Below are 25001 nucleotides of genomic sequence, written 5' to 3'. Positions count from 1 at the left end.
AGAGGGTCCCCCCAACACACCCCGAGTGCCCCAGAGCTGCCAGGCCCCCCTCCCCCTTCACCAGCCCCCGGGTTATCCCCGTTGTTTTGAGCCCCTTTTTGCCCTCCGTCCCTCAAACAGACATTCTGCCCGGAAAACAAGGCTGTATGGACTGGGAGGATGGGCTGACCACAAAAATGTACGGTTTGGGGGTTTTTGGACGGCTTTTTCAATTCTGTTTAGAAGGTTAATCCACCCAAGCAAATGCACCCCAAGTTAATGAAGCTGTGCTTTATTTCATGTGTTATCCCCTCTTATTTTTCCTCAAAGGGCAGAGCTGTCCCAGGTCATTACCTTCACTGTTCTTACCCTTCTACACAATAGATGTAGCTCTCTCTCCCCCCTACAATTGTCCAAAACCAGATAAGTAACAAGACATTTCCACATCCTCAACCAGCCCTAGAACACCGTCTATTTTTACAGTTCCCTTTAAGGTCACATCCTCCCCACTCAATTTCAGAACAAAACCTCCCATTTCGGTCCCGGTGAAGTTTGCTGCTTCTGTTAATTGCAGAGCACTGTGCTTTTTTTTTCATTAAAACGACTTGATTTTACCACTTTCTTCCTCTCTGTGCAAGTGTCACGGGCTCTTTCTGCAAGCTCCACTTCGTGCTCACTCGTCCAGCTGCTGGGATTGTACCTTCCCATGGTCCTGACTCCTGAGGAGCACCCACACATGCTCAGAAATTTGGGAATGCTGACGGGATTGAGGGACCACCTGCTCTCCCCTGCCCTCTCTTTCCCTCAGCACAACCGTGATATTTCTTTACCTGCTTTTGGAGAACTTGTGTGCAAACACTGACCTGTTTTCCTCCTTTCTCAGAGGATGCCAGGCTGTCTCCTAGGACAAGGAATCCCTGCAAGGCTCCCTCCACTCCTGCTTGAGGGGACAACACTGGAAAAGAATATGGAGGGTAAAGTCCCTTAGTGATGAGGGGTTTCTGGGCCAGACCCGTTCCTGTGGCTGCCCTCTCACGCACACAACGAGTTGGTGACACCAGGAGCCAAGGGGTTTCTACCCAAAAAGTCCTCCCTGCTGTGGCAGAGCAGGAATTCTGGTGTGGGGTCCCCTGTGCACCCCAGTCCTGCTCACAGCTCTTTGTGCTTTCAGGTGCAGCTCACGCTGACACGGAGCTCACGTCCTGTCTGATGGAAAAAATCTCTCTGTTGGAACAGAAAATAGAGAAACAGGCACAAGAAATGCGGCTGAAGGTAAAAGTCAGCCTCTCGCTGAGCCTGCTCTGTGTCCTGGCATGGGAGTCCCACCTCTCAGACCTCGTGTGGGCTCCGAAGTTCATCTGTGGCCTGCTGTTAATTACCAAAACCAGCCCTTTACAAAGCAATAGAGCCGTAGGATCAGGCCTTGGGGTGGCAGAGGGGACAGTCCTTGCTGTGACTTCTTGCAGCAGTGGCTCTCAGCACCCTGGCACTCAGAGCAGCACCTCTTTGGCTTCTTTTTTTTTTTTTTTTTTTGCCTCCTGTGGTGGTGCATTCCCCCTTCTGTTTTCTGAAACATCGGCTGCTCACACAGCAGAGTCATCCTGGAGCAGCCCTCTCTGCATCACTGAATAGAATAAATACCCTTTAAAAGCCCAAAATAAATACCTTTTTTTTGTTTAGGGTTGTTTTTTTTTAAGAAGTGGCTGCAGAGATGCTGGTTTAGTTTCTACATCAGCCCCTCCCTACAGGTCTGAGCAGGACTGGGAGATGGGTCACCTATTCCTGGAGCTCTCTGTTTATCCCACCCCTCATTTGGGTCTAATTAAGGTATTTGTGAGGTGATTCAGCCCTGGTGACCCTTTAGCCTGTCTCTGGGTGGGGTGAGAGGACCTGTACTAGCCTCGCTAATTGCCCCAGCCAGGACTAATTGTGCAAACTGTGCCTGGAGGTGCTGAGGCCCAGGAGCTGACCCTCATTATTTGTTCTGCCCCTGAAGGACCTGAGGATTGCTGAACTCGAGGAGGAGCTAAAGACTCTTCAGAAAGGAGAAGGTAAAAATCGTTCACCTTTGGCACCTCTGCGAGAGCTCCAGAGCTCTGGGCAGGGCAACAGAGCAGGCTTGGAGACCTCTCTGAGCTGTCCTCGGCTCCGAAACCCAGAGGCCTCCTTGGTGAGAGGTCGCAGCTACACACAGGGACCATTTCCCGAAGCAGATCTGCACTTTGACTTGTATCTGTTCCTCTGGTATGGTGCAAAACATCATTTCCTGACCTATTTTCTACGGGTTTCTAAGTTTCCATGAGTGTAAAGCCAACCACAGACACCCAAGGATGGTCAGAAAACTGAAGAGCAGTAAATACTGCAGAGTTCAAACAGGCAGGAAAGCAGCTGAGAGAAACCAAAAACCTACTTGGAGTCTCCCACAGGATTCCAGGTCCAGCCTAACTCTAAATTGAACCCAGCTTCCAGTGAGTCACTGAAGGTCTTTTCCCCTCTCCAGTTCCCTGGAATCCAGCAGCTTTCCAGCCCCAGCTGGAGCCCACACACGTTTCCTACAGTGGCTGAACTGCCTTGTCTGTGCTGAGCTGGGGTGAGTTCTCTGTTTCCTGAGCACAAAACAAACTGTGTCTGTCAAACCACAAACATGTGGTTTGTACCTCCTCGAGCGTTGTGCTGCCACCCAGGCAACATCTCAGGATCCAGCTTTAGTGGACACCTGCTCATTTTGGGCTCCTTGAGACAGAGGGAGCCAAGCGATTTCCACTGTCTGATTGCCAGCAGCACCACTCACATCAGCTCCCCCAGCACACAACTTCCCCAGGGTCGTTCACAACTATCTTTTAGTCTGCCAGCATTGTTGCCAAACCACTGCAGGGTGAATTGTCACCTTCAGCCCCTGTGTCCCATGGGTTTGAGTTCACTGAGCACAGCCCTTCTTTGAGGAGCTACATAGAAACATCAGGTCTTCTCTTACAGATGCTCCTGGCTCCCCCACCACAGAAGAACTGGAAATGAGGTGTCTTCAGCTGCAGAGCCAGGTCTGGGAGATGGAGGTGAGGCACCTGCTCTACGTGCCCTGAGCCAGCTGCTGCTTTGGTTTGAGATCACTGCAGTCCCAGTTTGGCCTTTTTCAAGCTGCCCCTTTGATCATCACAACCCTTCACCTCCGGGAATAAGGAGCAGGTTGGATGAGAGCAAAAGGGCAGGTGGAGGTTTTTGACACACAGACATCTGTGCCTCCTGCAAGCTTCATTCCAATTTCCAGGGCTGTGGAGATGCTCAGCTCCTGCAGTTTTGGGAGGTTCCTCTGTCACTACAAATCTTTCCTCCTCCCTTTTTCCTGCTACTGACAGAGCTGCTGTCACTGCCCTGTCAGAGAGTCTGTCTGTCTGCCAGGGCCAAGGAGCCCCAGGACAAACCTCTTCCACCTCCCTCTCTGCCTCTCACAGCCACAACTGACCCCTCTTAGGCTCCCATTTCCAGTTTTCTGAAGCTCTGGTACCAACACTGGCCTGACTTTCCTCTTCCAGCGGTTCCTGAATGACTATGGTCTGATTTGGGTTGGAGAGACACGGGACCAGCTGGAAGACACAGAATCACTCCAGGATGAAGAGGAGCTGCCAGCAAGGAACCTCTGGAAGCCGGGTAAAGCACCAGCACTCTTGGCTGAAGCTGCTATCCCAGCTCTCACTGCATGCTCAGAGAAGGGAGAGTAGATAAGCACCAAAACCTCAGGATTTGGGTCTTCAGAATTTGAGATCCTGTGCCAAGATCTTCACATCAATCCATCCCAGGGACACAGACGTGGAGCAATCCAACAGGAGCTCAGCAGAAGGTTTAATTTTATATACCTGTATGTTGAACGCCCTTCTTGGGCAAAGAGGAGAGAACCTGATGGCTCAGCCCTCCAGGAGGAGACCTCACAGCAGCTGTTTCCCGCAGAATTCACAAACCCTGCACATTTGAGGCTTGGCTGCTCTAATGACATTGACATAGAGTGGGTGGAAAACGGAATCAGGTGCTTTGTGTGCACAGGAGCTGTAGTAGCTTACCCACAGAGTCTGGCTCCGTCAGGGAGTATTGTTTGCCTTTCCTCCCAGCCACCACGTGAGGGCTTTAATTGAGACCTGACTCTGCTGTCTGGGGTCCAGGCAGGTTTGGCAGTGGCTCCCCAGGGAGTGGAAACAGAGGAAAAAAAAGGAAATTATTTGGGCTGTAGAGCCAATGCTGCTTCCTCACCACCATGCAAATATTAGACTAGACCTTCCCTTAGATGCAGGAGGGGAGACACAGAGGGAGATCAGCAGAAACAGTTTTGGTTTCAGCTCACTGACCTTTTTCAAGGGTATTTCTACATTGTCCTTTAGCAACTCTTAAAAAAAGGAGAACGACCAAGGACTTTAACTCAACTTAGATCTTTTCTCTCTCGTTTCCTCTTCTGACTTCATTCCTCTGCCCTGTCACAACCCTTTTACTGCTTCACCCTGCCACCCTCAAACACCTAGACAAACATCCTTGCAGAGTCCCTGCCCTGGTGCAGGCAGCTGCCTCTGTTTACCCTGGCACCACTTCAGCACCTGTGCCCTGATCCATTGATCCAATCTGGTTAATCCAACTCGTGCAGCTCCTCGCCATGCACGGCACAGGGACAGCACAACACTTCTGAGAGGATAAACAAGCCCAGGAGCCCAGCGTGGGCTCCACGAGCCGCCCCTGCTCCGGGCTTGCAGCCGCGGCACTGCATCCTCCGCCCTGCCCCTGTGGTTTGGCACACGCCCGTGTGGACCTGGCAGAGCTGTGCCACAGCAAAAGCCTGCACTGCATTCTGCAAATGTGTGAAAGGCAAAGCACAGAAATGTCAGGGCTCCAACACACCTCAGATTCATACAGACAAATCTGCTCGGCCACCACCCCTTCCCCTGTAACTCTGATCCCTCTGCCGCAGGTGAGGCCGTTGTTTGCGAACACCAGATTGATTTCGATTTAATCTTGGAGAACATTAAGGATTTGAACTCGCTGGTCGGAGAGGGCATTTCTCAGATTGAGCACACGCCCCGGGGGGCTCGGCTGAGGCGGCCAGAGCCCCTCCCTCTCACCCTGTACCGAAATGGGATCGTCGTGGGCAGTGGAGCCTTCCGGCCCTACCAGCATCCCTCCACACAGGTATGGGAAGGGCTGGAGAGGAATCAGAGTCATCCTGCCAGCACTCACTAAGCCCCAGGAACGGGGATAGGGCTTCTGAGCTCATCTCAGTCCTAAAAAGGAGCCCAGCTCCACACCTGCATCCCCACAGTGCCTTTAAAGCCTCGTGTGTCTGTGTGCAGTAATTTTTAGAGACGGAGATTCTGTGCCTTTGATGCAGACCTTTCTGCATGGTCACAACACCACAAACGGGAGCATCCCAGCAGAAAGATCAGTCCTGAGCGAAACAGAAAGTCTGAGGTGTGACCACGAGCTCTGCTCTTGTTTCAGCAATGCCTGCAGGACATCATGGATGGTTATTTCCCCTCAGAGCTGCAGCCGCGCTACCCCGACGGCGTCCCCTTGCAGGTCAGTGCCACACGCAGCTTTGGGGGAGAAATTGCTCTCTTGCTTCCCAAGACAGCTCAGGTTTTCTTTCATCAATCTGCTGGATGGTGCCCACAGCAAGGGGAGGTTGAAGTTTGTGGTGCTGTGCAGGTGTGTCTGGGGAAAAGGGAGGCAGGGAGGGCACCTGCAGCAGCCGTTACAGGAAGTGTTTCAGCATCAAGGTTCAAAGGTTTCTGTGTCTCAGTGAACCTGGCTTGAAACAAGGCTTCTAAGAGCACAGCAGGCTCTGTAAGAGAAGCAGCACATGCAGGAAATTAAGAGCTGTGTCACGAAAAGGAGGGGAAAAAAAGTCCTCAAATAGTTCCCCTGGAAAAGCTTTTAAACTGAGATTGAACAAGTAGCTTTCAAAGAGCATGTCATGAGAGTTTATTTTGCCACAGTTTAAGTGGATTTGGCCACCTGAGGTTCTCTTGGGCCCCAGTTTTTGATTTCTCAGAAATAGCAAAGAGCCAAAGCCACATTTGCGGGCAGAGAGCCTCAGGGGATTCAAATGTAGGTCTTGGAGTGCACCTGAAACGTCAGCAGGCAAAACCAGAGGCTGGACCTTCCCTCTGCCACAAAGAAACCAGGACACAGCTGCATGAACAGGACAAGGTCAGGCCAGCTGGAGCAAGCTGGGAGCTGTGGAAGTTAGAAAGTCACATGGAAGGGGGATTGTGCAAAGCTCTGGGGACTGAGGTTCCCTATAACCTCTGCATCATTGGTTTCGTTTGGGGCTTACAACTGCTGGTTGTCATTACTGTGGTTAATTGGGCTCTGATGCAGCAAGAGGAGATTGTGCAACAGTCAGATTTGCTTATAGGTCACTGACAGGAGGAACGTGGTCTTTCAGAAGCAAGACCTTCCAGGGAGTTTTCCTGGCCTTGGCCAGATGGTCGGTACTTCAGAATCCAACAAAGTGCAGGAAACCTCCGAGATCCCAGGTAAAATCCCAAACCTGCCTCAAAAACGCAGCTCGTGCTTGAGGAGGAGGATTTTTAAACCTTACCAGGGCAGTGCAGGTGGTAGGAGGGGAATGTGAGGGTCTCAGCAAGGAAAGCAACACTTCTGGGTCAGGGCCTGGTGCTGCCTCAGGAGCTGGAAGCCAGCAGCAGCACACACAGGGTCCTCTCAGCACTAATCCTCCTAAAGGATGAGACATGAGAGGTAATAAAAGAATAGAAATTCAGCAGGTTTCCAAACACATCTGCCCTGTGCCTTTCTGAAAGGCCGAGCTCCTTCCACCTTCACCACATCAAAGGATGCTGAGGGAGCCCTGCAGGCCTGGGAGAGTTGCTGGCAAACACCGCTCCTTTCTCCTACAAGCTCATTCCAAAAATGTAGATATCTTCAAGCCAAATGAACCGTAACTGTCCTGAAAAATGGGACAGTTTCCCTTCAGACTTTCACAAAAGAATATGGGACATCAAAGGCCACAGATTCCTCATTTTGCTCCTAGACACTCGCAGTCTGAGTAAGCAATATCTGACGGGGCTGGAAAGTCAAACAGAGAGACAGAAATCAGTGGGTTTGTGGGTGCCTCACTAAATAACCCACCACGTGTATCACCCATAAGAAACAGCTGCCTGGTTACATTCAACTGTGCTCAGTCACCTCAAGGCTAAAGCTAAATATTCCCTTTAACCAAGCAGTAAAAAAATAATTGTCCCAGCAGAATGGAATGGACGCCTACAAATATACCCTCGCAAGGTGAAAAACGTCCAAGTCTGTAAAAATGGTGATAGTCCCAGTTTTTCACAGCAGAGCTGCCTGCCTGCTGTGCATCCCAGCTGTGCACTGAACAGGCTGCTCTGTTCTCACTGTTGATGTTGACAATCAAACAATCAGTGGGGCAGAAAGTGGGACAGCTTCAAGGGAGGAACCCGAGAGCCGCTCTCGGCCTCGCTGGGGTGCTGAGAGCTCTCCCTGTCGGCTGCTGCGCCCTCTCCTTTCACCAAATCAGCCTCTTCTGGGAGCAAAACGTTTGTCACAAAGGTCACACACGGACATATCTCCCCTCTGCTCTGGCAGGTCCCAAAGCCTCCTTGGAGCAGTTTCCCAACGAGCTTTCCAAGCCCCTGAAGCACAGAGGGAGAGTGAGCAGTGCCCGAGGCGTGGCTGGAGCAGTGCCACAGGTACCAGTGACCTCCCCAGACCCCCCCAGGAGGAGACCAGCGGCGATTCCCTGGACTCAGCTCCCTGCACAGCACCAGCATCCCCACCTTGGGCCTCTCCCAGCTCTGTGTAACCTTCCAGAGAGGCTCCACCAGAGCACACGTGGCACTTGGCACCTGCCTTGGGGCTGTGCCGGCACTGGCTGCTCTCCCTGCAGTGCTGACACTCACCTGCTTTGGTTGCAGGGCTCTGATGGGCAGCGGAGCAGCAAAGAAATCCTGGTGGAAACACCTGGGCTGGCTGCCCTGGAGAGATACAGGTACAGCCCCCCGCCCCTGCCCTGTCAGGATCTCCTCTTCCTCCTGTTTCATCACTGCAGGTTTAGTTCAGGGGGTTCAGTTGAGGAGGTAAATGGACTTTCCCCTTTTAGACCTTAGAAATAGTTAGAAAAAAGGCCAAGTTTGGTCTTTTGGGAAAACCACTGAATTTTTCATGGCAAACGTGCCATATTTTACATCTCTAACAAAAAGCTTCTGTTGTTCAAAATGTCACAAGTTTATGTGAAAGTTTTTCCGACAGCAAGCCAAGGCCTAAGAGTTTAAAACCACTGAAGGAGCTTTTTGCAGTCATATTAAATGGGAGAATCTCATGCCCAGGTGGGAGGTCTCACTAATAGCACTTTTCCACTCAGTGTCTGGCAAGGCAAGACCCAAATAACTAATGAAAAAAACCCCAAGCAGATTATTTTTAACCAAAGAAGTAGGGCAAAGTACTTACCAGGCAGCACTGGTTTAAAATGAGAAAGCTAAAAAAGGTCCACAGCCCTCTTCAAGGCATCTTCAGGCTGAGAAAGTAAAGCAGCAGTTTGGGCAGTGGGTTGGTCTGGTTGCCCATGGTCAGACAGGGCCTCGTTGACCTCAAGGACATTCCCAAACATGGAACTCCTCCTGTCACGGAGGCTCTGCCCATTGAGTGGAGCTCACCCCTGGGCTGACAGGGTTTTGTGATCCCCAGGGTGAAGCCAGCTGAGGGGGCTAAAGCTCCTGGCCCTGATTTCTGCACTCTGCGCATCAGATCCGAGAGCGGGGAGCAGACGTACGAGGTGAAGATGCTGCTCACAGACACCATCGGGGACCTGCGCCAGCACCTCGCCCACATCAGGTAGTCCAGGACTCCCTCCCCTCCTTGCCTGGCTCTGTAGGGCCCCAGGAAAGGGTTCTTGAGGTCCTGGGGCTTCAAACATCGGCCTGAGCTGGGTCACAGCCCCAGCCCTCTGCCCACTGACACTCTCCAGGCAGCAGTGCCAGGGTTCTGAGAAGCTCAGAGCATTTCATACCCACCTTTGCCACACAGCAGCAGAGATAAACTTCTTCTGTCCTCCCAAACTGCCACCAGATCCAGGCCCATCGCTGCCTTTGCCTCCTTCCAGCACTCACCCAACTTGTGCCACCATTCCCAAGGTGCTGGAAGCTGAGCTGCAGCCTTTGCTTGGCTCAGCCAGCTCTATGTCCCAGCACATTTAATGCTGCCCAAGGGCTCACTCAGCCTGTTGGGGACAGTTCCAGATGGCTGAGGGCCCCCTTTGCTCTCCCCTCTTCCCGCTCCTGCTGCAGGCCATGGCCCTGGCCTTGGTGCGAGCCCAGGATGAGCTCAGTGCTGGTGGGATGCACGAGCCTCCTTCCTTCCCACTGCAGCTGTGCAGCTGGACAGGCTGCTCCGTGCCTGGCTAGCTGCAGTTTGGGCTGGAAGCCCTTTTTTCTGCTCTTGCATAACCACAGCTGGATCAGTCAAAGCATCTCAGCAAAACCTTGGGGGATCCCGTGAGTAGGAAAGATTGTGCTGTTCTTTCCTAGGGGTGGAAACTCGGACTCGTATGAGATCATCAGCACCTTTCCCCAGAGGGTGTACACAGACAACTCCAGGAGCCTGCAGGAATGTGGGCTGGTCCCCAGTGCCTCCCTGCTGCTGCGGAGGAGAGACCCCTCCCAACAGGAGGGGACGGGGCTGCAGACAGGGTGAGAGCTCCTCGCCCCGAGCTCTGCACAGGGAGGGAGCTGCCTCTCACCGTCACCCAACCTGCCCTGGCTGGGAAATAGGGAGAGGTTTCCTTTCCAGATTTAGTTTCACTGTGCCATTACCTGGGATGGAGAAGAGTGCAGAGCAGCCCTTCAGCCGCTCCCTTTGGCAGAGGGGGCCAGGCCCAGTCCTGCTGCCTCACAGTGGCTGCTGTTCCCCAAAACAGGCGGGTCCCAGCACAGGGATGCTTCCACCAGCTCACGCCTGGGCTCCTAGCCTGGCTCCTCATCTCTGTGAGGGTTACACAGGCTGACCCCTGCCCAGGGGAGCCTGCCAGCTTCACCCTGGCACTGGGCAGTTGCTTAGCTGGGCTCAGGGACTCTGGAGCAGCAGGATGGACATACAGCCGGGGCAGTTTGCTTTCCACACACAGCTGCTCCTGACAGACTTCACCTGCACTGACACCAGGGGACAAACAGGCTCAGCTCTGTGGTCTCTGCTGAAGCTAAACCTGAAGGCCTTGAGCCATTGCAGTGCTGGGGCTGAGCCAGACTCGACTCAGCCGGGAGATCCTGCTACTGGGCTTCCTGTACGTGCACAGCTCCTTCCCTTGGACAGCCCCCAGCTGCAGCGGGGCCCAGGCTCCAGCCTGCCTGGAGGTACCCGCCCTCCTCCCTCCCGCTGCCGGCGCTGGATGCTGCAACAGGACACCGTGTCATTGGAGAAGAGCATAATCCCTCCGCGGCGTCTCTGCCGGACCCTGAATAAAGCATCTTCCTCCCTCTCCCGTGGGCTGGGGCTGCACTTTTCCCTTTCCCTCTCCCCAGCACATTCTTCCCATTCCAGCTGTGACAAGCTCTCACTTGACTCCCAGCTGACAACACTCCCACTCATGCGAGGCAGGGCCTTCTGGCAGGTTCCCTCTTTGCAGAGACCCAGCCCTCATTAAAGGCTCCCAATAAAACCCTTTATTTCAGCTGCAATTTCCGCTTCCTGTAGATTTCAAACGCACAGTTGCTGTGAAAGCTCACGGTGCCCAGAGCTCTTCCCAGACCCCTCTGAGCTGCACAACTCAAACACAGGAAGCAAACCAGCTGCTTCCTCAGCTCCCCATGAGCAGTGACTCAACCCACACAGCTCTCCCTCAGCTTCCTCCTTTTTCCACCTGTAGCAGATTCAGGAGCAGCTGTTTTCCCTGCCCCTCTGTATCCTGGTCTAGTCAATCTTTGTGCCAGGGGTTTGTTTTTCACTCCCACGTCTGGCTGAGGCTGTCCCTGCCCCGGGCTGCCACTGTCACCACGCAGAGGAGAGGAATGCTCTGGTACCTGTCACTACTGCGCCGTAGGACATTCAGACACGTCCTGTGAGCCTTTGATTAGCAGCAGCAATCTAAGGTGCTAAGATCTTTGTGTCAGGCTGCAGCAGCACGTACAACCCACTCAGCTTCTCTCAGCTGGAAATGACTCACAATCCTTAGGTAGGGTGATGTTTAACCTGTAGCCAAAATAAAACCGAATTTAAAAGAAATGCAAGAGTAGCAATGTGAAAGGTACAGTAACATTTAATAGCATCTCGGAAGACAACACTGGTTATAAACTTGCTTTTTGGCAGGAAAACAAAATGCACTTGGTCCAGGATTGCAAAAAAGCCAACTCAAAGAGGAAAGATTGGACAGCTGGAGCATCAGCTGTTCTGAGGCAGCCCTGAGCCATTAATGCTCACAAGGGAGCCCTGGTCAGGGCGGAGGGTGGCCAGACCAACACAGATCCCACTTCCAGCCCCATCCATCCCCCAGGCAGCCTTTGCCCCCAGCTCCACTGTGGTGGGCACTCAGACCCCCAATTCTGTGCAGTATTTTTGCATTAAATTAAGACAAACAAAAAAAACCCACCCAACTTTACTTAGTTGCCATAATCTCTGCAGTTGAGATGAAGAAGGGAGAAAAAGGGGAAAAAAAAGGAAGTGAGGCAGCAGAATTTACAATTTTAACAGCAACTGGGAGACACAGGAGGTACCGTGCAGCCCTAAGCCCTTCCCTCCCGAGGCACAGGAGGGGGCTGAGGGCCGGGTGCACCTCGCACGGCCCCGGAGGCTTTGCTGTTTACAGAGGCACTGGAAGCTGCCGTGAGCCAGGCCCAGCTCTGCCCACAGGCCAAGCACAGCGAGCGTCACACTTTCTTTGGATCCCTCTGAGATGATTCGGGGTTCGGCAGGAGGGAGTCGGAGGCAGCTGCAATGAGGAGTTTTGGTCATGGGTTTTTCCCTGTGCTGGGATACAAGTGCGGTGCCAGGACAGCGCTGACAACCCGGAGGTGAAGGTGGTCGGAGATGAGGGCGCTCAGGAATGCAGGTAGAGTCCAGGATGGGAGGGTAAGCAGGGCTCAGGCCAACTTCAGGAACTCCTGCAGAGTGTTTTGCTCCACTGCTTCCACAAAGAGCTCGTAATCCTGCAGGGAAACGCCACACAGTCGCCCACAGGCAGGAGGGTCCCTGAGCCCGCACTGGTTCACAGCGCTGGCACCAGCTGCTTGTGCCAAGGATGACAGGGCAAAGCGGGCACAGCCCCACTGCCACCCAGAGCCCCCTGCCCGGGTCCCCTTTTTCCCAAGCCAAACGGCCGTGGACCCTGGCAGCACCTGGTCCCTGCAGCTCACGAGAAATAACTTACAAGGCGTCTTGAACATTTGAGCAAACCCAAGGGACAGGACATCGCCCACCACCCAACCCCTGGGTGCAGAGCACGAGCCTCACCCCGCAGTACTGGTCTCCGTTGACGATCTGGGGTGGGATGGCTTTGGGGTTGCCTGCCTTTGCCCTCATCTCCTCCCGGAGAGCGTTGTCCTGGGAGATATCCACCAGCTCGTACTTGATGTTCTTCCCATCAAGGATTCGGGTTACTTCGCTCTGTTGAGATTTGATCTGGAACCCGGGTGGGAAAGGCAGGTTATGGGGAGATGGAGAGGAGCCCCAAGGGTGGGCACACACCCAGCGTGCCAGCCAGGCTCAGCACAGTGCCCACGGTACGGACCCCGCCCGCGCGGGGGGACACCCAGCACGGAGGGGTGGGTTCGGGGAAAGATGGGGACGCGAGCAGGGGAGGGGACACCGAGGATGGGGCGGGGGAGGGGGGCTTCGCTGCTGCACAGAAGAGAGACGCCCACCCCCGGGAAGAGGGGCCCCGGTGCCCGCAGCCCTGCCCGCCGCCGCTCACCTCCCGGGAGCCGGTCACCGAGGTGCTGTAGACCTTGAGGGTGCTCATGGTGCGATCGCGGCCGCTCCCAGCGCTCAGCCCGGCGGAGGGAGGGAGGGAGGGGAAGCTCGGCTCGGCGGGGCTCGGCGGGAGGGAGGGACGGAGGGATGGAGGAGGAGCGGGAGCCCCGGCACCGCCCGGCATGTGACTGCGGGGGCCAATGGGACCGGCGGGCCCGGGCATGCGGCCTCGGCCCCGGGACACCGCCCCGACAGCACCGGGCAGCCACCGGCACCGGTACCCGCACCGGCACCGCTCCCACCGGGCAACCAGTAACCGGCCCTGCCGGGCACGGGGGAGCCACCGGCATCGGCCCCGGAGCGCTTCTCTCCCCACCCAGGACGGCCTCGCACGAGTGGGTCAGAGCAGCTTTATTTGATACTCCAAATACTCGATACAAACAAGGGGTGAGACGGAGGCTGGTACAAAGACACTGAGCCCAGCGGGACCGGGCCCAACACGGGGGACCGAGGGACGACGTGAGTGGCACGAGGAAGGGGGGACAGGGAGGGAACGCTGTCCTGTCCCCCTGGCCTGGGGTGTTCTGTAACAAAGAGCCCGAGATTTCCCCTGCACCAGCAGCAAACAGCACATGGGATCACCCTCCTGGCCAGAGAGGCTCAGCTGTGCAGGAGGATGAGGAGGGGACGTGTCCCCAGGGAGGGGAACACAGGATTTGGGCAGCCCAGCTGCTGGGACAGAGCCAGGCAGCAGCTGAGGTCGTTTCAGCCACAATAATCTCATCGCAGAATCACCTCTGCAGGAGCAGAGGGCAAACCTGTCCCCTCACAGCACACGGGAACGAGATCTTGCACCCCCAAAGCAAAGGGGAGAAGGAGATGGTGCCCGAACCCCTAAGAACCTGCAGGAGCCAGCAGAGCTCCTGGCAGTCAGGACAAACAGCTTCAGAAATAGCCCTGGAAATGTGTTTTGCTCAGTACACGGCACCAGCAGCCTGGGGACAGACACAGCCAGGAACAGAACAGCCAGGGAGAGCAGGACAGACACACAGACACTGCCAGGCACACGCTGCTGCCTGCTCCCCACGTGGGACAAACCAACCAATTCCTTGCCACCATCACCCATGGTGGCCAAACACCGAGAACAGAACAGATTTGGTCTTAAAATTTAACACAAAGGAATAACAAAAGCATTTCTGCCAAACCCAGGGCTCGCAGCCCCAACGTCAGCCAAGAGCAGCCAAACAACACAAGTGTCAGCAGGATTCTTCCCTGTCATAACTTGGCATCTTGCTCTTAACTCAAGCTGAAAACCGAAGTCCCACCCTCGGACTCGGTACTGTAAAGCTGTCACTGGGGTATAGGAGGGTTGTGGTACAGTGAAACTGATCCCACAATGATTTATTTAGAAATCCCATGACTTGCAGAGGAGCAGGGAAGGAGGGACAGGGCTATGACAAAGCCCAAGTGGCCACTGCCTTGCAGGAAGAGCTCCCTGTGCCACCCCCTCCACATTGGGACCAGTATGGCTTTCTCCCAGTAAAGCAGAGGTGTGTCCCCAGGGGCACAGAGGCTCTTGGAGGCTCTGGCAGGGGCCACAGACACTTGGGGCTCTCCAGGATTGTTTGTGATGGCTCTAAAAAGGCTGTGAGAAGGAAGAGCAGCTCCTCACCTGCCAGTGGGGGCATTAGGCACGGAGCAGTGTGGGAGCAGAGGGTTCTTCCAGCTCATTAAGGCACTTCAGCATCAATCCACTTCCTCTGCAGTCTGAATCACACCCACTCCCAGTGCTATTTCAGGGGGACAAAAGGCTTAAGGCTTCTTGGGGTAACAGTGCCCAGGGGGAGCGTTTCCAGAGTCTTTTAGTGTTGCTTTATTCCTCAACTCATGCTGGCTACTGAAAGACACTGGTTGCATTTACCTGAGGAGAGCAGGTCCTGCTCCATCAATCCAAGGCAGCAGCACCTCGATGTAAATGCCAGCAGTGTAAGTGGCACACCTGCCTGCCCGTGGAATCCAGGTATCCCACAAACACTCTGATAATCCTCTGGTCCCACTGGTCCCACAGGACCTGCACAGGGAGGTTTATCAGCAAGACCAGGGCGTACATTTCCTTTTAGCCATGATTTTAACTGTCACAGTTGCATGTTCAGCATTTGACATGCCTGGAAGGCAAGTCAGAATTCATCTCCCAGCATCAGAGACCACACCAGCTCCAGCAAACACAGCATAAAACACATTCCACGAGATCAAAGCTACTGCAAAGCCTGACACCGAAGCCCTGAATTATCCCAGTTAGCCAGTCAGCAGCTGAACATTTCTGGCAACAAACCCCCTGATTCCTCACAGATCAGATAGGTCACACGTCCTGTACCCGAGCAGAGGGATGGTAAAGTGCTGAATAGGTTTAGTGTTGTAGAAGCACAAGACTCCTGAGAGTTTCAAGTCTTCATTTCCTGTCTTACTTTGGGAGTGTTCTTTACTGGGTGATGCAGTTGTCTCCCATGTCCTGAGCGTATCTGTCAGATATTGCAGTCCTCAAGTCCTCCACCTCTTTGTGAAGCTGTTTTACCTCCACCAGTTTCTTGGCCAGTCCATCAGGGCTCAGCAAATCATCCTTCTCCTTCACAGGGTACTGCACAGCTGTGGGGTCAGAGAAGGGAGTTTCCTCACATGCAGTTCTCACCAAGGATCACAAACATTTGCAAGTCAGCCAGAAAAACCAACTCACACTTGCAAAAGAGGTTCTACTTAACATTCAGTTATTACAACATGCACCTTTGAAGCAAGCCAACCACAGAAAGAGCGTTCAGAAGCCCAGAAAGAGAACTTTCCATGCTCTGAGTGAGTTACTTGATTCTGCCACAGCACAGGAGTGGAAGGGTTTGTCCTGCCATCGCTCTGTACTTACAGTGAATGCCCAGGAGCAGAGAGAGGTTGGGGTCCTTGCCCTGAGCCCTCTGGGTGACAATGCTGTAGACAGACTGTAAATCCTGCAGGCAGCTGGCCAGCTCCCTGTGCAGCTCCTGGGCCAGGCGGGCTGTGTCAGCAGGCAGGGCCTGGGCCATCAGCTGGGCCTGCCGGAGCCGCTCCTGCAGCGTCAGGTTCTTCTCGATCAGGTCCTGGTTCTGCACGGACAGCTGGACACACGGACACGGCACGTTAGTGGGCACTCGGGGCACCACTGCCACACTCACTGCAACTGCTCCGTGGTGGAGCACTGAGGGCAGGAGCTGGTTTGCATCCAGCCCTCCAGGCTGTGGCTGGAGGAACGAATGTCACTCCCACACGGGGACTGGATCGAACGGGAATTGCCCCGTGAAACTGCACTGTCCATGTGCAACAAAAGCTTCCAGGAGGTTGTGCAGCCCAGCACTGGCCATCCCTCGCCTCGAGGGCTGCCGATGTGCTTGGGCTCTGCCCGGCCCCTCAGCCAAGGCTGTGCTTGGACTCCTGTTCTGCTGCCCTCAGCTGGCAAGCTCGGCCTCCTCCACCCCATCCCCATGAAGTTCCCGAGGCACAAGCTGCTTTCTCCTGCTTTCCAGCAGGCCATAGCTCCTTTCACAGCCCTGACAGGACAACTGACTAGCAGGAAACAGGAGAGATTGAGCTGCTGACTGAATTCAGGGCCTTGCTAAAAGACAATCCATTGTTCATACAGTGCTGCTCAGGCACTCCAAACATCCCCTGACCTCTTTCACAGCAGCCCGGAGCTGCTGCAGAGCATTTTCCCTTCTCATCGCCTCTTCTTTCAGAGCTTGGCTTGTCCCCTCTTCCTGGGCCACCTGTTCTTCCAGGTTCTGGAACATAACATGGGAACACAGTTAAGTCTAACTCATTTCACAGCATATTCTCAAGTCCTGGGTCCCTCCCCATCACCTCTCACCTTGACTTGCAAGGATAACTGCTCCATCTTCTTCTGCTTTTTGTCCACAATCTGGAATCAAAAGCAGCGGCATCAGAACTGGCCACACAGATCCAGTAATGCCACCAGGAATTCTCCTTCTGTAGGACAGCATCCTCTCTCCTCCTCCTTCCTGTCCATTTACTGCTCTAATCACAGATGCTCTTACAAGTGGACTTGGCTAAAAGGCACCATTAGATTTATCAGCTAAAAACAGACCACAGACATTCTATTCTTGTGGTTTCCCTCTCCCCTCTTCTGCATTCTGCAACTTCTCCCCAGCATTACTGGAGAAGTGTGTGGTTATCACATCAAGAAGAGCTTTTAGAACCCTGCAGTCTGGAATTCCAGGAACTGCTGCTTCAGTGCAATTGTGTCTGTAGAAGTGCCTGATTTCATCTGAGTGCCTGGTGTGACTCAGTGGAAGGAAAAATGTGGGATTCCCAACTGGGACAGCCCCTTACCTTCCTGAGGCAGTCACACTCTTTCTTCAGAGAGTCATGTTCCATTTTCTGCCTCTCCCCATCCTGGGCAGAGGGTCCTCTCTCTGGATTCTTCGCATACTGCTGCAACTTGTCCTGCAAGCTGCAATTAGCAGAACACCGTGGGAAAAAACAACTTTATTTACGGTGTCTCCCTTACTTTAAGGAGGGAAACAATAGGAGGAGTGCAATTAATTTCATATCAGATGCCAGTGTTGCCCTGTCTGCATCCCAGCCCACAAACTCTGCATGACCTTTCTTGTGCAGCAATTCCTGCAGTGCCAAGATGAAGCCGATTCCTGATTCCTACCTGCGCACAGTGGACAGAAGCTCCATCTCCTTGTGTTTTTGGGTTTCCAGCTGCAGCTCTTGCTCCCTGAAAGCAGCCTGGACGTCTCCAAGCTCTGTTTCCAGTGCCAGCACTGTTTCCTGCAGGGCAGTAGTCTTCAGTTCAGATTCCTTCAGCTGCAACAAAAAGGGAGTAATTGTAACCATAGAAAAGTCACCTGAGCAAGTATGTGAAGAGCTGCCACTGCAACTCAGGGGAAGTTTTACCTTCTGACTCTGTTTCTGGTGGTCCTCAAGGGTTGGAAGATCAGCCAGGTATCGTTCCAGGGTCTCGATTCTCTGCTGTCTCTCTTTGTTTTGTTCAGATTCCTTCTGGCATTTCTTTTTAAGGTTATTAATGTGTTTGTCTCTTCCCTTTACCTGCAGGGACAGTTACAGACAGGTTTAGTTTATATAATTTCTTATCTATTCTTCAGTCTTCTGTAAGCCAACTCATTTAGCTTTTTGCACACCACACAACACCAAAATACAACATCACCTTAACTCATTTCTGCTCATTTAGCTAAAGACAGGCTTTTTTTGGTTAAAAGAGGAGGTACTGAAATGCTTCTAACTGCAGGAGGAAAGGCTTTTGCTTGTGACCCATAATCTACAGGCAGATGAGAGAACACCTGCAATTACAGACTGCCACAGAAAAGTTTCACCTCAGCACTACACTGACAAAGAAAACACACCTTCCCATCTCTAGAGCAACAGGATCATACCCTTTCTTCCTGCTTCTTTAACTCCTCTGCATGTTTCTGCACCGCTTCCTTCAGCGACTCCCGGACCAGCTTCACATCCACCTCTGCAGCAGCCAGTTTCCTCTCCAGCTCGATGTTCTCCTTACTGAGGGACTCGGTCTTCTCTGTGAACTGTGCTCGGAGGAAGCTGTTCTCCCGCTGCAGCTCCTGCAGGCAGAGACAGCCCCTGAATTTGGGGAGTTACAAACTGGCCCTCGGCAGTCCCAGGGCCGTGTCCTCATCCCATCTGACACGCTCTGAAATAGCACCTGCCAGTGCTGCCAGGTGTTTGCATCACCAGCCCAGCTTTAATCCAACCAAAGGACCTCAGGGCTGGAAGTCACAGGGGGCACAGAGGTGACGGTAACTCCACACAAGGGATAATTTGACTCCGCACAGTCCTGCTCAGCAAACACCTCAGCAGGAGTGGCAGGGCCATTGGATTCAACACTTATTTCTCACTGACACCTGCTGTACCTGCATCCTCAGCATGTAGACGTCTCCATAGGATGCTGGGCAGCCCAGCAGGGCACTGTGAACCTGCAGTTCACTCTCCCGGACCTTCTGCTCCAGCTGGGAAATGTGCTGCCTTTGTCTGTAACAGAAGAGGCAATTCACTGTTCTCAAGCATAGAGAGCAGCACAACACAAACAGTGCCACCACAACTGCTGCTCCACACAGAGACAAGCAGAGCAGAAGCAGAATTCTGCAACTCAGAGCTCGCCTGCAGAGAAATCATCTGAAAGGTAAACATTTAGACTTTTTTACAATTGTTATTAAATTTTCTTCCCTCCCCTCCCTGCAAAACCTTTCCCCCAACAATGATTACAGATAAAACACACAAGCCTTGCATGTTTTGGAGGATCCAGCTTGGCTCTGGAGCTTAGGAATGAAATCAACAGACAGAAGATGGCTCAAAATAAGGAAGAAAAAGTCCAAATGCTGAAGGTGCTTTTCATTAGGACTTACTTTTTCAAAAAAGTAAGTGGACCACTGGCCTTATCTAAGAGAAATGTTGTTTGCCAGCCCAAACTCACAAAACCCAAATTTAAAATAAAGGTCTCAAAGAGCTCCCAGAAAGTCCTTAAGCAAAAGAGGCAGTAGTTTTGACATTCCAGATAATCATGACGTGAACAGAAATCTTTATCCCTTATAAAGCACAGAAAACCGTAACTAAAATTAATTTATTTAAGCCCTTCAGGATCATCATCCTAATTTCAAGGAGAGAAGAGCTCAGGTTGTTCTCTAAGGTCCTTATATTGTTCTTTGCAACAAAACAAGATCAATTGGGAAAAAGAGACTCTGAGAAATGAGCTTTTCTTGGTACTTTCCAAACTTTTCCTTTCCAAATGGAAATGCACTGGAGTCTTTAAACCACACATCATATCAAAGCCTCACCTGTCAATGAGGAGCTCTTTCTCCTTGAGCAGGTTTTCGTTGGAGTTCAGGATATTGATCCACTGAGCTGGGTCAGGTGTAGGCAGGGATGGGGAATACATCGAGGAATGGGGGCAGGTGCCTCCATTTTGTAACTGCAAGAGGAGACAAAGCAAGGAGGGAGAGCTCTGTGCCCCACGGGGGTAATTGCAACACTGCTGGAGCTATTTTGCACACTGTGTGCTCATCTGCATGCCAGGGCACGGCTATTTCAGTCTCTGTTGATGTCCAAGAACAAGAAACTTTGCCCAAGCACAACTGGAGATTAACAAATAATTTTAGATCACTGTGCTAGCTCGCTGGAAACAATTTGTCTCCGTTAGGGTACAGCTGGTGGGAGGTGGTAAACAAACCCTTTCCACCTAACAAACTGCAGTTTCATGCATTTTTTCCAAAAAAGTCTTTCTTAACCCTAGATACAGAACAAAGCTATTCTAGATACTGTTTAAAACCTCTTGGTATGCTTTATCTTCACAGTTTCTATCAGACAGGGTATTTCAGCTCTCGATCTGGCAGATGGTGCAGCACTGTAACATAATCCAGGGCTGCTCTGCACACGCAGCGTGTCAAACGATACCTGTGACACCACAAGCTGTAAAAACAGACCATTAGGAGACTTCTGGTGTCACTCAGGGAGAAGCATGAGACATTTTCCCCCTCGCTTCCTACGTCTGGGACAATGACTCCCGACTACAGAGACAGGAAGGGTTTCAAATTCACGCAGTCACACGGCAGCTGCCTACCTGCATCTGCTCCACCTGCAGCCGCACTTTGTCCAGCTGCTGCTTCCAGGCACTGAGCTCGCAGACTCCCTGGTGGGGGTGCAGTGTGCAGCCTTCCTGCATCCACGCTCGGGATGGGGGAGTTACTACAGGTTTTGGAAAGAAACTGTTGGCCTGGAGTCCCGCTGGCATCAGCCTGCTCCCGCTGGGCCATGTCCCGTCCCGGGGCTCGCAGGCTCCATTGGCCCCCAGTGTCTGTTTGCTCTCTGGCAGCACCTTGTAATGGTCCTTCCCTGCCTCAGAGCTTGGGTTGAACTTCTGGCACCTGTGCAGAGGGTCAGTGCAAAGACTGTCCAGAAAGACAGACTGGTTGAGGGTGTGCTCGATGGTAGGGGTGTCAAACTTCCAGGTGTCCTCTGTCCTCGTGTGATCAGCAGCAGGAGGCCAGGGGTGCTCACAGCCATTTTCCCCCGAAGTCCCGTAGAGACGCAGGAGGTCCCTGGGTGGCACCTGAGAGGACTTCCCGGCGTTCAAGTCCCCGTTCCTCGCGAGCCCTGGGCGGTCAGGGGCAGAGCCTGGCACAGCAGGCTTTGGAGAGCTCTGGGAACAGCCCTGGTCCCCTGCAGAGCACAGCTTGGAGGGCGAGGCACCCAGCGTGGAAGGCATAACGTGGGCTGTTGGAATGGTCACCTGGGTTTTGATGGGATGGAATGAGGAACCGCTACTGGAATTGCAAAAGTCTAGGGAACAAGAAGAGTGATACTCTAATTACAGGCCTGAAAATACAACCCTGCAGTGAGCTTTCCGAAATAATTTTAAAACCAGTTCCTTTCCCACTGAACACGTCCTCCTAAGCAGCAGCAGCACGACTCAGGCACACCTGTGTTCCCCCTCACTACAAGTTTCAGGAACCTGCTGGCCTTTTCCTACCACCACAGGAAGAATCCAAGTTTAATCCATATTTTTAATCCTTGTTTTTAAGCTGCTCTAGTATAATCTTGAATCAATAATGTTATCTTTCTCTAGGTTTAGAAATCAAGTCCTTGATACTGAATAAAAAGGCTGAAAACTTACTGAGCTGAACACTGAGCCCGTGATCCTGCTCTGCTCGTCCCACAGCTCAGCGACTCCGAAGCGTGAGCAGAGCTAACAGGAGCCTTCCCTGAGCCCATGATGAGGCTCCAACATCGCTGACCCCGAGGATCTGACCTTCCAGCTCCTCCAGGACAAGAGCAAGAGCCTGTCCTAGAGCTGGAGCAATGGCTCTCACCTATTGCCACAGGAAGTGAGACAGAGCTCCTGTCCTGCCAGCAGGGCACCAAACCTGGCTGCAGGGAACTCGGGGTTATTCTTAGCAACTCTCAGATTTCAATACAGCAACAGCAAGGGCTGAGAAAGGCAAACAGCGAAGTGCCTGTTCCCACTCCTTGTCCTGATACGTTCTGTGTCGCAGTAATTCCAGGTTTCTCCCAGGAACACACACTTGATTTCCTCAGGGCTCTGGCCAAAGGCCCATCCCCACATGATGCTCCAACAAGTCACCCTCCCACCTGTTTGCACCCTCTAAGAATCGCTACAACAACGAATAAACACTGCAATTTGAATACAACCCAAATCAGACTCTGCAAAGACCGAAATCACACTACAGAACTGTCACAATAAAGGCATTCGACCCTTTCATCGAAAATGAGCAGTGAGGGCAGAAAATCTCTGAGCCCCTGCTTGGCTGTGCCTGGGGACTCCAGAGAGCACCATGCTACCAGGCAGCAGCAAGCACGTTCACCCTGGCGAAGAGGAGACAGCTCCATTTCATTTTACAGCCCCTAAATTTAACCCCTGGTGTCACTGTCAGGAACCCAAGTTCCCTGGCCAGCACATCACGTGTGGGTTCTGCAATCAGTTCCTTGAGTGTGCTGAGGGTCCTCACAACAACATTTCTGACTAATGTACTGAGCTCAGCGTGCCTCAGCAGCAGCCAGGGCTGCAGGTCACCCTCGGCTCTTACAAACAAGGCTGTGACATCACCAGTGCTCACAAGGGCCATTTCCCAAAAGGAAATCATCTCCCCCGCCCCCACCTGCCAAAGGGGTGTTTTACTACCCTGAGAGAGGCCTGATGGAACACTTAAACATGTGCTCACGTGGTATTTCTAGCAATACTTCCAACAGCCAGACTTGCTAAAGCCTCCATTTCACTGGCACATTACTGAGATCGACAGCTCGTTCCAAAGGCTCCCTGAGACACACGGATGTGTGAAGAGCTTTAAGGAACACCACAAACGTCCTCATCGCTGAAAAAAGAATCAATGAAGATGAAAATACAGGTGGAAAGGATTGCTGGGACAGGAAATTCCACAGAGTGTGCCACAGCTGAGGGCCAGGCTGCAGGGATCTCAGCTCTAACACTGCAGAGCCAAACACTTCTGCACAAAGGCACCTATAAATTATTTCTTTAAAAAAATTGAAAAAAATTCACACAACAGACTTGCTGATAAATCATTTGTTGGTGAATAAAAGCCACCTTGGTGACTTGGTGGTTCTTAGTCAGTTAAAACCACAGCAGTGAAACAATAACCAAGCTCAGAGAAACAGCCAGTCCCTTCCTCACTTGGTTACATTCCAGACACCTGGATTTGAAACAGTCTCCAGACATTATGACAGGTTGTGCCCTCCAGCTTTTACATTCTGACCCAGTGGTGCCCATCACCTTCGGTGCTGTCCGAGCAGGAGGTGCCAATGCCCCCATCCCTGCTCTCGGCCACGCTCGGACAGCGGCTGACGCGGCTCTGCGACTTCACGGACAGCATCGGTGTCTTCCAGTCAGTCTCCAAGAACTTGCTCTTCTGATAGGTGCTGGGGTCTGGAGGGAAAAAACAGGGATATTTATGCTTTAGCCAACGGACTGAAGAGCCTTTTAATACACCTAATTAAGCCATATGTAATTACCAGTGCTTCCAAAACTCAAACTGATCCTTGCTTCACCCTCCGTGTTCCTGGTAAAAAATATCTTTTGCAAAAGGAAATGGCAGGAAGCACAGGGAAGTCAAATAATATCAACAGGAGACTGAAAAACAATCTTGGTAAGGAAGTCAGAATGCAGAAGTTGTAAATTATATTCCCATTGATCAGTTTGGTCATGTTACACCCAGCTGGTGCTCTGACTAAAAGGAGCAGCAGCAGCACGACAAAACCGGGCAAGTTAAAGAGGTATTTCTGCATTAACTCTAAAGAACTGTCCCAGACTCACCAGCTATCAACTTAAGGGAGAAATTCCTTATCAAATGATTCTCTACCCTTGCATGCTTTTTCAGGAGTAAGACTTTTGTGAACAAAAAGCTTCTGGTAGAGAATCTTCTGAGGGCCACGTGTCTCCTCAGAGAAACTGAAACAGGATCCGACAGCAGCAGGGCTTTGGAGAAAGGACTGTCCTTACCCGATGGATTGTTCTGCAGGAGCCTCAGGTCTGGATCTTTCTCAGCAGCAGCCATCTTATCTATCTAGATTACTGGATAAATGAATAAAAACCTTATTTTAAGTGAGTATAATCCCCCACCCTGTTCCCACTAACCAAGCAAAGGGTACACACACATCAGCTACTCATCAGAGCAACACAGCATTTAGTATTTAAATAGCTTCTCCTCACAAAAATACCTGGTTTTTTTCTCTGCAGCAACAGAGGTAATACTTAAAAAAAAACCCCAAAACAAACAAAACCTTGTAGGTTTTTTTTTATGCCTGAGAAAACAGAATTCCTATTTACACCATTCTCCAGGTACTCAGCAGCACCTTATAGCTGTTACCCCTTGGCAGGTATTTATAGAGCACCTGTCACCACGGTGCCTACACACTGAATTTGCGTCTAGAGAGACTAAAAATTTCTCTTTAAAAGTCTTAACTCTCAACCAGATCATTCCTGCCCTCTGTAGAGGTCACTGAGCAACTACATGAGGAAAAAAGTCCTTCAAAAATCAGCCTTGCTGTTCCATGAATAGCAAGCTTTATCTGTCCAGAGTTTTGGGTTAATTTTTCTATTTCTCTGAGTGCTTCAGACTTTCCTGTCTTTGAAAATGCAAGTGCAATTTACATCTACACAGCAGAAATTCAAGGCCTCTACAAACCCATACTCAATCCTCAATCGGCAGCTCTTATATATTTTTGTTAAACTGATTCGAAGAGTTCAGAGAAAACAATAATTCCTAGAAAACATTCATATACGCAGATTTTACAACATAGAAGAGGCACTGGGAATACGGATAATGAATCAGAAACAGCATTTCACTCAGCAAAGAAATAAAACACTTCTAGATAAATGTAGTGCTTATTATGGTTAATTTCGGTATAGTTAATGTAGATAGATATACCTAATTTTAGGTAAATTTCTGAAGGGGGGGGGGGGGGGGGCAGACCCTTTGGGGCCGGTCCCTGAGGGTCTGGGGGCTCCGTCCATCACGACCTGATCCAGAAAAAGGCGGGGGAGGGGGTGTCGGTTCCCCGGTCCT

At 52.0% G+C, this 25001-nt stretch overlaps 3 protein-coding genes and 1 long non-coding RNA gene across 6 annotated transcripts; 2 read left to right on the top strand and 2 right to left on the bottom strand.

Annotated features, from left to right (window-relative positions):
* The first annotated feature begins 830 nt into the window (after positions 1-830).
* Positions 831-10673, top strand: UBXN11 (UBX domain protein 11). Its single transcript, XM_048327108.1, has 12 exons — positions 831-953; positions 1151-1251; positions 1976-2030; positions 2956-3032; positions 3510-3624; positions 4925-5142; positions 5452-5529; positions 6371-6491; positions 7579-7682; positions 7908-7981; positions 8677-8823; positions 9516-10673. The coding sequence occupies exons 1-12, from the start codon at positions 866-868 to the stop codon at positions 9679-9681; spliced, it is 1344 nt and encodes a 447-aa protein (XP_048183065.1). The 5' UTR covers positions 831-865; the 3' UTR covers positions 9682-10673.
* A 548-nt stretch (positions 10674-11221) lies between these two features.
* Positions 11222-13126, bottom strand: SH3BGRL3 (SH3 domain binding glutamate rich protein like 3). The gene is made up of 3 exons (XM_048327107.1): positions 12890-13126; positions 12430-12597; positions 11222-12125 (listed from the first exon to the last, which is right to left on the bottom strand). The coding sequence occupies exons 1-3, from the start codon at positions 13109-13111 to the stop codon at positions 12060-12062; spliced, it is 456 nt and encodes a 151-aa protein (XP_048183064.1). The 5' UTR covers positions 13112-13126; the 3' UTR covers positions 11222-12059.
* A 158-nt stretch (positions 13127-13284) lies between these two features.
* Positions 13285-24010, bottom strand: CEP85 (centrosomal protein 85). Of its 3 annotated transcripts, XM_048327104.1 has the most exons (13): positions 23936-24010; positions 23210-23362; positions 20525-21243; positions 19743-19876; positions 18822-18939; positions 18327-18512; positions 17830-17982; positions 17585-17739; positions 17257-17377; positions 16775-16825; positions 16581-16688; positions 15800-16028; positions 13285-15531 (listed from the first exon to the last, which is right to left on the bottom strand). In XM_048327104.1, the coding sequence occupies exons 1-13, from the start codon at positions 23988-23990 to the stop codon at positions 15368-15370; spliced, it is 2346 nt and encodes a 781-aa protein (XP_048183061.1). In that variant the 5' UTR covers positions 23991-24010; the 3' UTR covers positions 13285-15367. The 3 variants fall into 3 exon arrangements, with proteins under 3 accessions (XP_048183061.1, XP_048183062.1, XP_048183063.1); XM_048327105.1 differs by lacking the exons at positions 23210-23362; positions 23936-24010 and adding an exon at positions 22644-22732; XM_048327106.1 differs by lacking the exons at positions 23210-23362; positions 23936-24010 and adding an exon at positions 21578-21669.
* On the top strand, positions 18937-24812 carry LOC125337408. Its single transcript, XR_007208035.1, has 2 exons — positions 18937-19090; positions 21530-24812. It is a non-coding gene; the product is annotated as an uncharacterized LOC125337408 (long non-coding RNA).
* The last annotated feature ends 189 nt before the right edge of the window (positions 24813-25001 follow it).

The sequence above is a fragment of the Corvus hawaiiensis genome, chromosome 23 (genome assembly GCF_020740725.1).
Source record: "Corvus hawaiiensis isolate bCorHaw1 chromosome 23, bCorHaw1.pri.cur, whole genome shotgun sequence".
Classification (NCBI taxonomy): Eukaryota; Metazoa; Chordata; class Aves; order Passeriformes; family Corvidae; genus Corvus; species Corvus hawaiiensis.
Note: the sequence above shows the minus strand (reverse complement) of the source record. Positions and strands in the feature narration are given on the sequence as shown.

Bases quoted from the DNA above. Each gene is read 5' to 3' on its own strand.
- CEP85 (XM_048327104.1), bottom strand. From the start codon at position 23,990: ATGGCTGCTGCTGAGAAAGATCCAGACCTGAGGCTCCTGCAGAACAAT. The intron at 16,029-16,580 runs GTCAGGGGATGT...CCGTGTGTCCAG, and splicing joins TCCGGGCTGCTGTGAAAGAG to CTGTCCGTGCAGAACCAGGA. The intron at 15,532-15,799 runs GTAAGTACAGAG...CTGACCCCACAG, and splicing joins TCTGCTCCTGGGCATTCACT to CTGTGCAGTACCCTGTGAAG.
- SH3BGRL3 (XM_048327107.1), bottom strand. From the start codon at position 13,111: ATGCCCGGGCCCGCCGGTCCCATTGGCCCCCGCAGTCACATGCCGGGC. The intron at 12,598-12,889 runs GTGAGCGGCGGC...CCCGGGTTCCAG, and splicing joins CGGTGACCGGCTCCCGGGAG to ATCAAATCTCAACAGAGCGA. The intron at 12,126-12,429 runs GTGAGGCTCGTG...GTTTCCCTGCAG, and splicing joins ACGGAGACCAGTACTGCGGG to GATTACGAGCTCTTTGTGGA.
- UBXN11 (XM_048327108.1), top strand. From the start codon at position 866: ATGCCAGGCTGTCTCCTAGGACAAGGAATCCCTGCAAGGCTCCCTCCA. The intron at 2,031-2,955 runs GTAAAAATCGTT...CTTCTCTTACAG, and splicing joins GACTCTTCAGAAAGGAGAAG to ATGCTCCTGGCTCCCCCACC. The intron at 6,492-7,578 runs GTAAAATCCCAA...CTGCTCTGGCAG, and splicing joins GGAAACCTCCGAGATCCCAG to GTCCCAAAGCCTCCTTGGAG.